Source organism: Mastacembelus armatus, chromosome 13 (assembly GCF_900324485.2).
Source record: "Mastacembelus armatus chromosome 13, fMasArm1.2, whole genome shotgun sequence".
In the NCBI taxonomy this organism is placed as follows: Eukaryota; Metazoa; Chordata; class Actinopteri; order Synbranchiformes; family Mastacembelidae; genus Mastacembelus; species Mastacembelus armatus.
Genome location: NC_046645.1, coordinates 21708449 through 21722946, shown reverse-complemented (window position 1 = coordinate 21722946; position 14498 = coordinate 21708449). Strand labels below are relative to the sequence as shown.

Here is a 14498-nt window from a genome sequence, read left to right as displayed (position 1 = left end):
AACGGGGAGCATTATCTTTAATCAGAACTCTTTGTGTCACTTCCTCTGCCGCTGCCATCTGCTGCGCATCATACACCTCTGTATATGGAAAGTGTATCGTGAGCACCTCCTAGTCTCTCCGGATCCTTCCATGGTGGTTTAAGGTGCACAACAGTGGATGAAACACAAATATTAAAAAAGTAGGGAAGCAAGGGGAAAGTCTGAAAGTGCCAGAATTTACCAAATCACAACTGCAGCTCAAATGTCACAGTGCCTATGAGAGTACTCCACCCATCATTACAGTTAGCCACGATGCTGCATTTAGGATCATGCATGCATTAACATTAGCAAGTCAAGTATTTTATTTATAAGCACATTTAAAAACAACAGGTAAAAAATATGTTAGATTAATAAAAATGCTATATATCAAGGACTCAGTCACAAAAGCACAATAGAGTAAACGCAAGCTATTTCAACTAGAGTTAAAAGTCATCAGGGTTGGAGCAGTCCTAATGTGAAGTGGTAAACTGTGCCATGACTGCAAAGGCACAGTGCCCAAAAGCATCTGGTCTGAGGATCTAAGTACCACACATAGTGCATGTGTATTTAAAAGCTCTGAGAGGTAGGATGGTGCCAACTGAGTAGCTTAAAAACAAACTCAGTAACTTAAACACAAACACCTTAAAGTTAATCCTTTAATTAATTTACCCCTCCAAAACTACAACAGCGAGCAAAAGAGTGAAGTATGGCTGATTCTACTGTATAATAAAGTACAATAATCAAAGTGCAGAGAAATAAAGGCAAGAATCACCTTCCCTGAAGTCAAAGAAAATGTTTGCTCTTAGCTGAAAACAAGCTAGATTTGTTGCATAAGCTTTACAATAGGGTGCTAATAAGGCAGGATAAATGTCAGGAGAACCAAGGGAGTCAATGGGTTCAGAGACCATATACAGTACTTTTTTACTAGTAATAGTTACATGCTCACATTAGTAATATATTCATTATCAAAATATGAAATCTGGAGTCTTCTGTCCGAACAAGTCTTGAGCAAAAGACAACAGAACTGTGGGATGGAATATGAGGAGCATTTATAAAATATAATTTAGTCACCATGTTTACAGTAATAACTGACTTTTAATGTATAAATGAATGATAAAAGAATGAATGAACTGATCCCTGTAAAATATTATTAAAAGGAAGCTATTTGTTGCTTATAAATAGCCACAGGTCAGTGATCTGCATTACACTCTGCTGATCTTAGAAGACACTGTCCTATTTTCTTTCACTGTGTCCTAGTGAAGTGTGTACTTGTACACTAGCTACACAACACAGAGTTTATTCTTATCTTCAACATTCAGTTGTAAGTAATTTCAGTTCCTACAACTAGAGCACAGTTGTACAAATCCAAAAAAATATTGTTGAGATGCACTTCACTTCCATCAGCTTGTATGTTGGTTTTACAATTTCATAAAAATAAAATAAATATACTGTAAATATTTTACACCAATGTTTTTCCATTGTAGAACTGTGTATTCTTGTAGCTGTTTCAGTTCGCCTACTATAACCAACTGTACCACAACCTCAGCCAAAAGACACTTTGCTTACGCTTTCCTACTCCTACAAACCAGTGCAGCAGGAAGAAGTGTTTCATGTGAAACAAAAAGACACATGCCAGCCTAATTTTGGCATATTTACAGCTGTTAGTACTACAATGCTTCCTCAACTCACAAAATCTTTAGTTGTCTCAAACGCTGAGCGATTAACCCCTCCTGTTTAAAAAATTTCATCTAAAATATTTGCACTCATGTTCAGGGTTATTATAAGTTTTGGATGGAATTTGCACAACAGTCTAGTGTTGTAATAATTAACAGTGTTGCATTCAGTAGTTAGAAGTAAGGATTAAATTGAATTGTATTTCTAGTTCTAGGTGAGCTACAATTATACGTACATTCAAAATAAAAGTTAAAAAAAAATCCAAATAAATGGTGGATAAATAAATGGCTCCCTTCATGGTCTTATAATTAAGGACTTCAGATATCTGTATATTAAAAACAACATGCAGGGTTGTAGGTTGCCATTTCAGATGTTTTAACAAAAACAACTCTTTCTCTTTAAATAATAAAATTTAAAGTGTTGCCTTTGTGTGCTGCATAGTGCAAAGCCGAAAGGCAACTTAATGGACTCAGGTCATGACTGCAAATCCCATTTGCTTCACAAAGCCAATCTCAGTCATATGACATGTAAACCTCAATTAGTACCATAATTCATGTACAAGACTCTAACATTGCATCTATTCAACAGGGCAGTGTGGTCTAGATTTCTCTTTATGTAGAAAAAAAAAAAACATGACAAAATACTACAATTCATACTGACAAAACAGAACCACACAGTCACACTAAGTCAGACATAAAATAAACCACAAACTGTATCTGTGGTAAACAGTGGCCATTCTATTCTACCGTTAAAGTCAGAATATAATCAAACTACAGCGTGGCGGTGTCAAATATGCTATTTTTATGTCCTCACAAGTGCAATGTTTTCACTGAACTGTAATTAGTTATGATCTCTGGATTAGAGGGGTCTAAGAATAAAAATGAATTCATTCTAGAAGTTGTTGAGCTAAGTCAGTTGTTTATCCATAGTCTGACACATTTCTTATTTTAGACATCATTAAATGAAATCATCAAGCCCTTGATAATGTTCTTCAGCAAATAAGTAAAAACAGTCTCACTGCTGTCCAAATCACAAGAGAAAAATCAATGGGATCTAATTTCCTTCAGAATGGCACTATTTTAGGCTCAGCTGGTAGAGCCTTGATAAATGGAAATACATTTATATACACTCACAGACCAATTTAATTTCTTTCCCTGTCATGGGGCCTCTGTCACAACACATCCTGAAGGTACCATGCAAAGGAAGTCTGGCATCTGCCATTTGTGTAATAATTAAGTTTTGCACAGAAAACACACAGGCTAAAACAGAGTTCATGGCAAAGGACAGGATATTATGACAAGAGGTCAAGCAAGACCATGATGGGATTTTTACAATGGATGTGAATGGATTGATATATTTAGGGTTGGACAAAAAAACAAACAAACAAACAAAAAAACATCTACAAACCACTAGAGCAAGCAGGTCAAATTAAGAAATATTTATCAACAGATCAAGTGATCGTAGGTTGCAGCTTTATGTCAATTACAAGGACCACTTTAAATGAACATAGTGTATCTAACAATAATAAACTAATTTGACTTTGATACTGCAGTCACATAAAGCCACCCCAGTTTCGTAGCTTCTGGGGAAAGGTCCATATGAAGGCCCACAGAAAGTGGAACAAGGACAATGTCTGTGTGAGCACTGGGTGTCTGTCAAAGCAGGAACTGGGAGGCGTTCTCAGTTGACCTCTGAGGGCAAGGACTTCCCAAAGCCCCTCTGCAAAACAACAGCAGACCCGGCAGCTGACGGTGGGACACAAGCTGCTGCTGCTCTGCTTTGCCTGCCTTAAAAACTCACCGACTTCCCCATCGCTCTTCCTCTTTCCCATTGCGTACCATCCACAAGGGCAAGATGATAAAGCCCTTTAAAACTGGTTGTGGGAGAAAGCAGAAGCAGCAGCTATCACCTTGCCGATCTGTCTGGAATGTGGCAATGCTTTACTGTATGTGAACAGACACGTTTGTGATGTCAGATACAACAACAGACAGATGGGAGGGTTTTGCCAACAGCAACTTGATCCCAACCTAAGAACAGGAATTAAATTGTTTACAGTATGACACGTCACGTATGATTCACACTGTGCATTCAGAGTACGATTGTGCATGCAAAGTACAGTATGACTCATTTAGATGACTTATTATTATGCATATGTCAACACTGGAAGTCACAAAGAGATGTGCCTGTCTATGAAAAAACAAGTGCGGAAAAAGTTTTTAAAAAATAGACTAAAATACGTTTTGTTTATTGGAACTTCAAGAATGAACTCCAGAAACTTTAGTCAACAAATCCATTTCAATAGGATCTTAATTTCATAAGTGATAGGCTGTGGGTTAAGCAGCAGCTACAAATTAAAGATGTTTGGAGGTTAATGCAACAGACATGATGAAGCATATTGTCTGACTACTGACTGAGTAAAATAACCTCAACAAAACTATGTAAGAGGCACTGGGCAACTGCTGGATTAGTCAGTTGTTTTCATGTTCCTTCTGCTTACTCTGGACATTGTTCAACAAAAGCAGCCAGACCACTCCCACCTACCCTTAAAACAGTGCCCACCACTGGAGCCACGATCAGCCCCAAAGAAAAGATAAACTCCAACCAAGTGATTTATTTATCAGCTCTGACACATCTGAGCTCAACTGATTTCCTCGGGGAGATGCAGAGCAAGTGAAAAATGACTACGTCTGCAGCACCGCTGTCACATGTTTAAAGGGGGACACCAAGTTTATGTTCATCATGTGTTTGTGTAGCAAGGAGCTGTTGTATAAATAGTGAGTCACTGCTGAGAGTTAATCACATTTGTAAACAATTAGAAAACATTTAGCCAGGACGAGTCATGCTTGTTACAGAACATAAACATGTTGTCTCCTGTCTTCAGCACCGGTTGCATCCAGGCTTCAACTGCCATGAGTGTTTTTCTTTCTGACTTTGCATATGATTTGCATGGACGACCTGTGGTGGTAGTACCAGTTTTTACTCTCTCCTCACCCTGAGTACTACATAGCCTTTAACATGCATTGCTGTGTATCACACTTACAGACACTGACTGTGGAAAGTCAGTGGGCACAGTTTTGAATACAATGACCAATCATTTCAACAACTAACTACTGATTAACAAACACAGGCATCATCTGGCTTAGGAAGAACTTCATGGTTGAAAGGGGTGGAATATTGACAGGGGATGAGCTGTTAAGGATTAAAACACTTTTTCATTTTTTTCAAATCATCTCTTCAAATGCAGAAACAATTAGAAAACATTTAGCCACTATAAACTGTTGCAACATTTACAGCCCTAAAACAATGCATTCCTTACAACTCTGCCCATTTCATTATTTGGACCAATCTGATTTGCCAAAATGTTTCTTGAGAAACACAACACACCGTCAGGCTGGAATGTCTGCGAATATGTGAAAAGAGTATCTGAAAATATCTTTCCACACAAGGACGTCAACTATGTCAGATGACAGCAATACTGGTGAGTAAATGCCCCTGATTGTCCACAGTCCAATTTTAAGTGGAAGGAATTTCAGATGGACAGATTATCACATTCACAAGTCTGCTTGTTCTGGACAGCCCATCTCATGACACTGTTTTCTGGCTGAAACTGTGTGATTTGAGTTGTTTATGGGTTACTGCTCAGGGCAAGAAGCAAGGTGAGAAAGTTTCAGAGGCTGTTCCCTGCTCTCTTGCCCGAGGAGGCCATTATGTTAGCTGCAGTGTGCCTTGTGTTTTTCCTTGTTTATACAGTACTGCTGTGAACTAAGCAAGGCTTTTCCTCTGTACCATTGCAGCTGCCGTTCCATACAGACCATGGTGGGCTCTATATAAACATTAGCCAGCTTCAAGTGGAAGACAATGGGGAAAATGCAGGACAGAGGGTGGTGCATTTGAAGACATTCAAGGATGGATTTCCAGATGAAACAGAGAGATGACATCATGGTATAGTCAGCTAGTAGGAACATGGAGAAGCCTGGTAATGCAACACCATACATAAACAGTGGACAGCTGTATTTATAGGAGATTGTCTCATGGTTCTATCTGCTTCCATAAATCCTATTATCTGATTTGCAGTCATTCCCCTGCCCAGCACCCACCTAGAGACTAGCAGCTTTGGCTTATAAAGTCTTATCAAGATACTCATGTGCTGTGCAGTTATCAGTATTGATGTGACATCAGTTGGTTTGCTAAAATGAAGACTGGTCACATTAATGCTTGTTTAGACACGACCTTATCATGATGGGATAAAGCCAAATGACAGTTTGGGAGTGTGAGTTTTACACAGGCTTAACTCCATGTTGTCATAGGACCCCACAGTGGGAGGCCCCCATATAACACCTGGCAACTACATTGTCTTATTAAACGTACAGTTTTAGATCATAATGGGTTGATACTGCATTTCCCCAGTAATCCATAATATTTTGTACCTTTATAGGACATTAAAACAAAGCAGAGGTGCAGACGGTAGTGGGATGCACCTCAACTGGACTTTAAATGTCTGAGCTTGACGCCACTTATTTGAGATGCAGATGAACAAAATACAAAGGCCAGCAAGACACAGGAAGAAACCAGAGAAATAACTCCTGCACATGGCAAACAGAAAACAACGCGAAAAGGAGTAAATTCACTTACATATCTCCTCAGCTTTTTCTCCGGTGGTGACTTTCGCAGCCAGCCTTGGAAGATTATTTCTCCGCCGCTCATGTTTGTCAGTGTCTGCTGTTTCTTCTTGCTCTACAACTGCCGCCTGTCACTAGTACATGACGACTCCCGGAGGCTTGCCTGCTCAAAGTGCTGTTGGCGTCTGGCTCTCGCTGGTGCAGTCTGTTCCCCCCATTTGATAAAAAATCAGAGTAGTTGCCAGTCGCTCCTGATGGTACTGTGCGCAATAAGCAAAAACCAGTTGGTGGAAAAAGAGGCGCAACTCGAGTGTAAGAAAATTACACACGGCCAGCTGACGGAGAGCCACGGGGAAACTCAACTGATGCAGGGTGAGGAAGTATCATTGGTGTCTGCAGTTTGTTTTCCCAACTCATACCACGCCCACCGAGCAAAATGAGGGATAGGCCACGCGCGGATGAGCAGAATGGTAGAGCTACCTGCCCCAAAGCCGCTTCCAGGTCTCAAAAAGTTGAAATCATACAATAACTGATCGATTAGTAAGATTTGTCTACGTTGTCATAAAACAGATGTTAAACTGATTGTTTTAATTCCATACATCGAACTGCATCTGATTTCAAAAGATGTGATCTTCATGTATTGTATGCCTGGACAAATACAGTTATGTATGAATCTTAGCTGACATGGAATTTTGAATAAACTATTTTCTGTGCTTTTTAAAAAACAGTGTTAAAGGAATACTCAGCAGCTGCTGTTATTGACTGAGGAAGAATTGCGTTTTCTCATTTGAATATTAGCCTATGGGAAAAAGCACCATCTCGTGGACTACACGACAGCTTCTCTAATAGGGAAATCAGATTAATTAAATTAAACTCCATTTTAAGAGAGTATTTTTAATTTACCCCCCCAACTGATTTTATACTATAAGTCAAGATCCATTAAAAAAGAGCTACTGACTTTTATACACCAATAAACCAAACCAACAAATTTTGGTATTTGTTTGAAAGAGAAAAAACAAAAAACACATGCACACTTCACTGACTTTAAAATATTTACTTGGCCTTAACTGTGCTCTATAGAAGACAAGAATTGGAAAATCTAGGGAAAGGAATCACATCTTTTATGTTGTCAACACCAAGAATGCACTGTAAATATCGCTCAAATCCCAGTCCAAAGCCACCATGAGGGACAGAGCCGAAACGCCTCAAATCCAGATACCTGCAATATAAACAAAAATGTCAAAACAAGCCATTTGATGTGTAAGGACTTTTCTTTAAAATTGCTTTAAAATATTAATGAAAATATGTTTACCAGCTGTAAGTGTCGTCTAGTCCAGCCCTGAAAATATATCAGAATTACTGTAGACCTATAATAAATACTCTCTAACATCATTTTCAAATATGATCAATAAATGTGCAAAGAACAAAACTTACAACCATTGCAGATTTTCTTTTGCATCTAACAGTTACAAACTCAGAACAGATGCTGTGTGTGTTGAGATTGGACTGAAAATATAGAAAAATTAACCGGCATGCACAGCTGCTGTTGCCTTTTTAAATAATAAAATATAGTGCTGCCCAATGCAGATGTGACAAATGTCACAGCTGTGTAAAACTGTCAGTAAAACAATCAAGTGTCAGATGTATCCTGTAGTTACAGTACTAATGAATATACATGGTGAGCCGGAGGGCTTAAAACCTGATAACTTTATGCACACTCACCCTCTGAGTACAGAAATGATAATTGATGTTTTGTGGAATGTATAAAAATGCTGCTTTAACCAGCCCCTGAAACACTGCAGTGACACTACCAGGATTAGACTCGTTCTGAATGAATGAAAAATTCAACAAATCCAAAGCGACTATGCAGATAGTCACAACTCTATTCTAAATATGTTATCATGGACTTTTAAATGCCACTGGAGTGTTCTTACTCTTCCAACCGAGCCCTCAGCAAATCCAGCCTCTCCTCTCTCAGTGATCCCCCACAGAGCTCTCCAACTCCTGGCACAAGAAGGTCCACTGCAGCTGCCTGCATACAAATGATGGCTGGATTCAGCTTGAATATGCAAATTGCTGCAATAACCCAAATGATATTGCAAGGAAGGAAGTGAGTCATTCAATCACTGATTCACTCAGCATTTTAACAGGGTATACATGTCTTACTGTATGTGCAGGATTGTCCTGGTTGTCTCTTGCATAAAAAGGCTTAAGATCATAAGGATAATCAGTAACAAAAACTGGGATGTTGCCGCAATGTTTCACCAGGTACTTCTCATGTTCTGTCTGAAGGTCACAACCCCACTATGGAAAAGAAGAGCTAAGGTCAACACCAACCTCTGTTGAAAGTGCTGTAGCAAAATGCAGTAGAAGTAGGTATCAAGTCTCCTTTATCAAGGACAAAATAAAACCATCACCACTTACGTTTGTTGGGAAGGCAAATTTCTGAGAGCTGCGGCTTAGAATGTCTATAGCCTCACTGTAGGTGATCCTGGGAATATACCACTCATTCAAGTCTCCAACATTTGACTTTATTCTTTGTTTTTTTAATACGTAATGTTTAGAACAAGAAATACTTACACAAGGAATCTCCTCTTCATCATAACATCTAGAGTGTCCTTTGAAATGTATCAAAAAATGTGTACTTCAGTACCATACAAATACACATGTGGCTGGTTGTTATAAGGAACCAGGTTATGTACCCAATAAGTGCTCACCCTGTGTCCAGGAGTCACATGCTTGTGAAACAAATCCACATCCTCTGCACAGTGAGCCAAGACATGTTCTGTGGCAGATTTGAACAAGTCCTCCATGACCTGAGGAGCAAGCCCAGTTTAATAATTAAAACATTCCTGGGCAGCAGCACAGAATGGCAACTTTGAAGGTTACATAAGCTAAGAGTCATTTTTGAAACTCTCATAGCATCCTAAAATGAATTAAAATGACAGTATTCAGAAGGGTAGGAATTTTATACAAAATTTTGTTGACTGAAAAGCAGTGAATAGGCTCCAACGATACAAATAACCAATATGCTATTTTGATCAATATCATAAATCAAGTTGAATTTCAGGACAAAGACATGGTGTACCTTGGTGAGATCCTCTAAGGACTGTGTGAAGGAGACCTCAGCCTCCACCATGTAAAACTCAGCCAAGTGGCGTCTGCTTTGGGAGTTTTCTGCACGAAAAGTTGGTCCAAATGTGTAGACTCTAGTAAAAGCCCTACAACAGCGTGAATGACAAAGCATAATTAGAAATAGGCTTGAGACACAACATGCAGGTAGGATATGTGCATTTTACACAGGATCACTAAAAGACAAATTCATGTAGTTTATCTCACCCTGACATCACTTCCAAATGAAGCTGCCCAGACACAGTCAGGAAGGCTGGCACAGAGAAAAAGTTTTCACCTTCTTCGTTCTCTGAGCCTAAGAGCTGCAGTACAAGCAGACGTTTTGAACAATGTCATCAGTATTTCTGTTCACATCATCACTCACTAGAGGCGACACCACATATTGACCATCAACATATCTGACTCACACAGAGCCAAAATACTATTATGATTATAGCATAGCACCTCAACTTTAAAAACACATCTGTAGATGCTCACCTCAACCTGAAAAAGCTCCCCTGCTCCTTCACAGTCATTTGACGTGATGACTGGAGTATGAATCTGCACAAAACCGTTTTCCTGGAAAACAAAATTATATAAATACAAGAAGTCTTGTTCTGCATTTATTTAAAATGCCTATATTGGTGTTCTCACCTTGAAATATGAGTTAATTGCTGTAGTGGCCTCACTTCGTATTCTCAATAGGGAGCTAAAGGCATTTGTTCTACACCTGAGATGAGGAAATTGGCGAATATACTCAAGGCTGTGTCTCTCTTTGATTTTAAAGGGAAAATCCTGAAAGGAAATATTAAATTACATTTTCCATAAAACGTCAATATATCAAATTATAAGGGAGATAAAGAATATACACACAGAATCTACCTTACCATAGGGTTACATTCTCCAGCTACATGGAGTTGGTCTGCTTCCAGTTCAAATGGCTGTTTTTGGTGTGGACTTTCCTTAAGAACACCTGTGACTTCTACAGCACTGCCAAATGTGAGCAACCTTCATTTGATTATAAAACAAATGCACAGAAGTCTGAGTATGTGCTCACACATATTACAAACAAAAATTAAAAAAAAAAAAAAAAAACAAACAACACACATACACACAAAACCTGAAACACTTACGGGTCACTCAGCTGCGAACCTGCCACAATCTGCAATGACTGCAAAGAGCTCCCATCATTCACATGGAGAAAGAGATTTGACTTCTGACGTCTGACAGAGCGAATCCATCCCTTCAACAGAGACAAATCCAACTACTGTACAGAAATATCTTCTTTTTGCTTGTGTGTAATGTCCATAAACTAAGATGTTGGTAATTAACTCATTAATAATAAATCCTCATTCTTTATTAGTAAAATATCAGCTCTACAGTTGTATGCAGAGGTTTGGCCAAACGAGGGTAGGAGGGAAAAGTAAATACAAGCCCTGAGGCATAGACATTAAAAATTACATGCACACCTGAGAGCAAACTTGGAAAACTAAAGTACAGCACTGTACTTAATAAAATATACTGACAAATAAATACTTTAAATGCAACTAATAAATGATAGACCATTACGGTGTGGTAAACAGAGCTAACCCTGATTCCTAATTATTAGTCAGGATGTGGCTAAAAAAAGCAGCATGATTAACGATACCTGTACTTTGACATTTTCTCCCAGTTTAGCACCGGAAAGTGCTTCTGATATTCTTAGTTTAGTAGGCGTCTTCCTACAATAATGCCGAATACTGAAGGAGACAGCCTGACAGGAGGCAGAAAGCGTTTTAGCTGCAGCCTGAAACATCGTGACAGACGCTAAAAACGACAACCTACACGCACAAAACGACATTTGACGTTGGTATCACGTTTTACTTCTACTTGACTTTCACGTTTTGCCACTGAACGAGCACACTAACGCTTCCTGTTTAGGTCGTTCACCATTCGTCCAATACAATCACATGGATTGAGAAAGACCAATCAGATTTCAGGTTGTTTTTTTTTTTGTTTTTTTTGTTTTTTTTGCAGTCCTGTTCCTGTTCTAGGATTAAAAAAGGTTACAATGTTACAACGTTACAGTTTTTTATTGTGTTTATTTTAGAACTTTTATTTAAATTCATACATAGTTTTTTAACAATGAAATATAACGTTAACCTGGATACATGTTAACGAACACTGTCAAGGAAAGAGAAGTAAGTAATTGATGCAATCCCTTTTAAAAAACGTTAAATCACTGAAATCAGGATTTGGATACAGTATATACAAGTATATTGATCACATGTGATTTTATCTTTTAATTGAAACATGGAGGCAAAAATACAAAAATTTAAATATTATGAACACTGTTCTCTGTAACATTATATATTCTAATGTCTCATTTTTCAGCAGTGGCTATGTATGGGTTTGTGCTTCTTGAGGTAAAAATCTGAAATATGTCTTAAGGGACGCTAAACTGTCTCTTCAGGTCCACTGACCAGATTTTTTCATATGTAGAATCAGTCAATAGTATAATGAAACAAGCAGAGCACCTATAATATCTACATAGAAATACTCTACAATCTTGCATGATGTATCTGCCGTCAGTATGGGGTCTGTTTGTACATAAACCCTGTCAATTCAATATCCACAGTGGTACTAGGTCTATTCCCAATAATTGCTGGTGGAGTAAATCAAATCATGCCAGCAATGTAATAAGTTTCCATATATAATTATTCACCTGGTCTTGCCTGTCAGCTCTGGAGCCCCTGGTCTGGGTCTGGCAGCAAATACAGAGCTCAGAGTCTCCACCTCCAGCTGCTTATGACACATCATCATTAAGGCTAACATGATGTATTTGAAAAGTCAACAGGGTCATTGATATTAATTATGTCCAGCATGGATGGAGCAGCAATGCACCTGGTCTCATCTTAATGGGAGGAACAATTTTATTTTCTGATTCATTTAGAGAGATTGCAAAATTGAATGGGAATTTTGCTAAGGTCATGTATGTCTATATTATAAATTTCTGTGTAAAGTTAAAAAATGGTGACATTTAAACATGCTAAAGACAACAATGAGCAAATTATTATTTTTATTTTGCTGCTAGGAAACAAACCATATTTGACAACCAAAAAGTAATAAATAGACCAAAAATATCACTTTTAAGAATGAATCAAAATAAATTCTATGCATCACTAGAGTAATATGCTGCTGAAATCTATTTTCCCTATTTCCATAGAGTAACGTCATGTGCAATATCTTACTGTACCAGAAGGTAGTGCTGTAGCTCCATGCGACTTTCCACTAACCTCCAAATTCCCACCTACTGTAGATTTATTCATTTACCCCTGCGTTGCCTCCAATATATTATTCATCTGCAGCTCCAAGGTCTACTGAAATGGAAACAAGCTGGCATTGTTATGTTCTCTCTGCAGTTCTATCAAGAATAATGAATAGGACCTGCTGGCTTTCACTGGCATAAGATAGTCCAGCGCAACAGTGGATTTCTGTTGTATCCAGAAACTGTTTTCTACGCATCACTAGGACCAGCAAGGTTAAGGTACCCCCGTGTTTAGCTATAACTTGATTTGTAATTTGCAGGGTTGACACATTCTGTGACAACTTGCATGTGGGAGAGATGCTTGATGGTCTGTCACATGTATTTATATTTCTTCAGACACATATCCTCCCACACAAACCAGGAAGGCAAGTAAAAACAGTATGCTCAGTTGTCTGTATAAAATTTTTGTACAACTAGGAAAAACACCCCAAAGTAAAGCGTTATTCTGCTAAAACTCTCCATGTAGCCTAATAAATCAAGAAGAGAAGTTAAATGTTATTCCTAATGGGAGATACAGCTCTGTGTTCTTGGAGCCTCTACAGGTAGAGGAGTTGTTTGGCAATGGCCTGACAGCCTTATTTGGGCTTAACAACTTGTTAAAATCAATACACGATTAGTCAGCAAAACAAAGGCTTTTGCTGTAAAAGCTTGGATCTCATGAGGATCACGGAACTCAGAGGGCAAGTGCATCCCTGCTTTCAGCAGACCTGACTGTCCAACAACTGCAGCAACATATGGACAGCGTCTCCTACCCCTTCCATGAGCCTTCATCAGCTCCCCAAATATTCTGCATTCTCAAATGTAGGGCTGCATTGATTTTATGTAACATGCCTTGTTAAGTGCTGATTAGACCATTATAGTGATGTGATTTCAGGGAATGGGTTTGAGTGACAGGTGGGCAAACACAAATCAAAAGGAACTAACAACCCTACTGCAAAAGATTTGGGCTGCTGCACTGTTTCACCTACAGCCCTCTAGTTATTACCAGAATACTGTGATTTATATATAGTAGGCAACATTATTGTAAACTAAATAGATTTATTGCAATCGTGATGACACCATAGAAACAAAATAGTTTTAACATCAGATTCTGGGAGATTTTCACTATTTAAAGTCATTTTTAAAGGCCACATTAATTGACAGATTAATCAGTAATTCAAATATTACTGCCCTAATTTGTTTAGTGAAACTTGTCACCTGTCATGTGGAGAGATCAAAAAAGTAACTGAGGATTGTTTGATATTGGGTTTGACTTTGTTTATCCTAGACAGGCTAAATTTAACATATTAAAAAAATAAAAATCCTGGTATTGTCACCTTGAGGTTGTCCCCTTCGGGGCACAGCCAGAGTTGTCATATTTATCTTTTTCTTTTATTCAACACATTTTCATTCAGCATGTACTAACTGAGGTGTATGGTGCTTTTTCCCCAAAAAGTTTTTCAATCCTGATTTTAAGCACCAATCTTTACTAATATATTGTAACATAAAATGCACAATATGTACCACAAAGAGGTCTACAATGTTTTGTTGTTTTGTTTTTATTTCTATAAGTGCATTTGTACTTATGAAAATGCAATTGCTAATTCTAGGGAGGATCTTTCCTCTGCACTTACATATAATTCACTTTGTGGCTGAAAGTTGGTGAAAAACAATAATATATTTAAATATGTGATTGCATTATTTTTCTTATACTGCTGTGTGCCATAAAACTGTGTCTTATTGTGTGACTTACAACAATGTTTTATATGAGATATTGTTGCACTGATTCA

General features: G+C 38.2%; 2 protein-coding genes across 3 annotated transcripts in view; both read right to left on the bottom strand.

Annotated features, from left to right (window-relative positions):
• Window positions 1-6691, bottom strand: part of gab2 (GRB2-associated binding protein 2) — a 29237-nt gene extending 22546 nt beyond the window's left edge. For both annotated transcript variants that reach the window (XM_026333722.1, XM_026333730.1), the window contains exon 1: window positions 6325-6691. In XM_026333722.1, coding sequence (XP_026189507.1) covers window positions 6325-6396 — 72 coding nt within the window. In that variant the 5' untranslated portion in view covers window positions 6397-6691. The remainder of the gene's footprint in view (window positions 1-6324) is intronic.
• Window positions 6692-7350: 659 nt separating this feature from the next.
• Window positions 7351-11324, bottom strand: nars2 (asparaginyl-tRNA synthetase 2, mitochondrial). Its single transcript, XM_026333751.1, has 14 exons — window positions 11071-11324; window positions 10556-10665; window positions 10310-10430; window positions 10077-10217; window positions 9921-10001; window positions 9651-9745; window positions 9400-9532; window positions 9029-9127; window positions 8892-8929; window positions 8736-8802; window positions 8478-8615; window positions 8246-8343; window positions 7624-7650; window positions 7351-7530 (listed from the first exon to the last, which is right to left on the bottom strand). Exons 1-14 carry the CDS (start codon window positions 11260-11262, stop codon window positions 7386-7388), a joined length of 1485 nt encoding a protein of 494 aa, XP_026189536.1. The 5' UTR covers window positions 11263-11324; the 3' UTR covers window positions 7351-7385.
• Between the last annotated feature and the right edge of the window lie 3174 nt (window positions 11325-14498).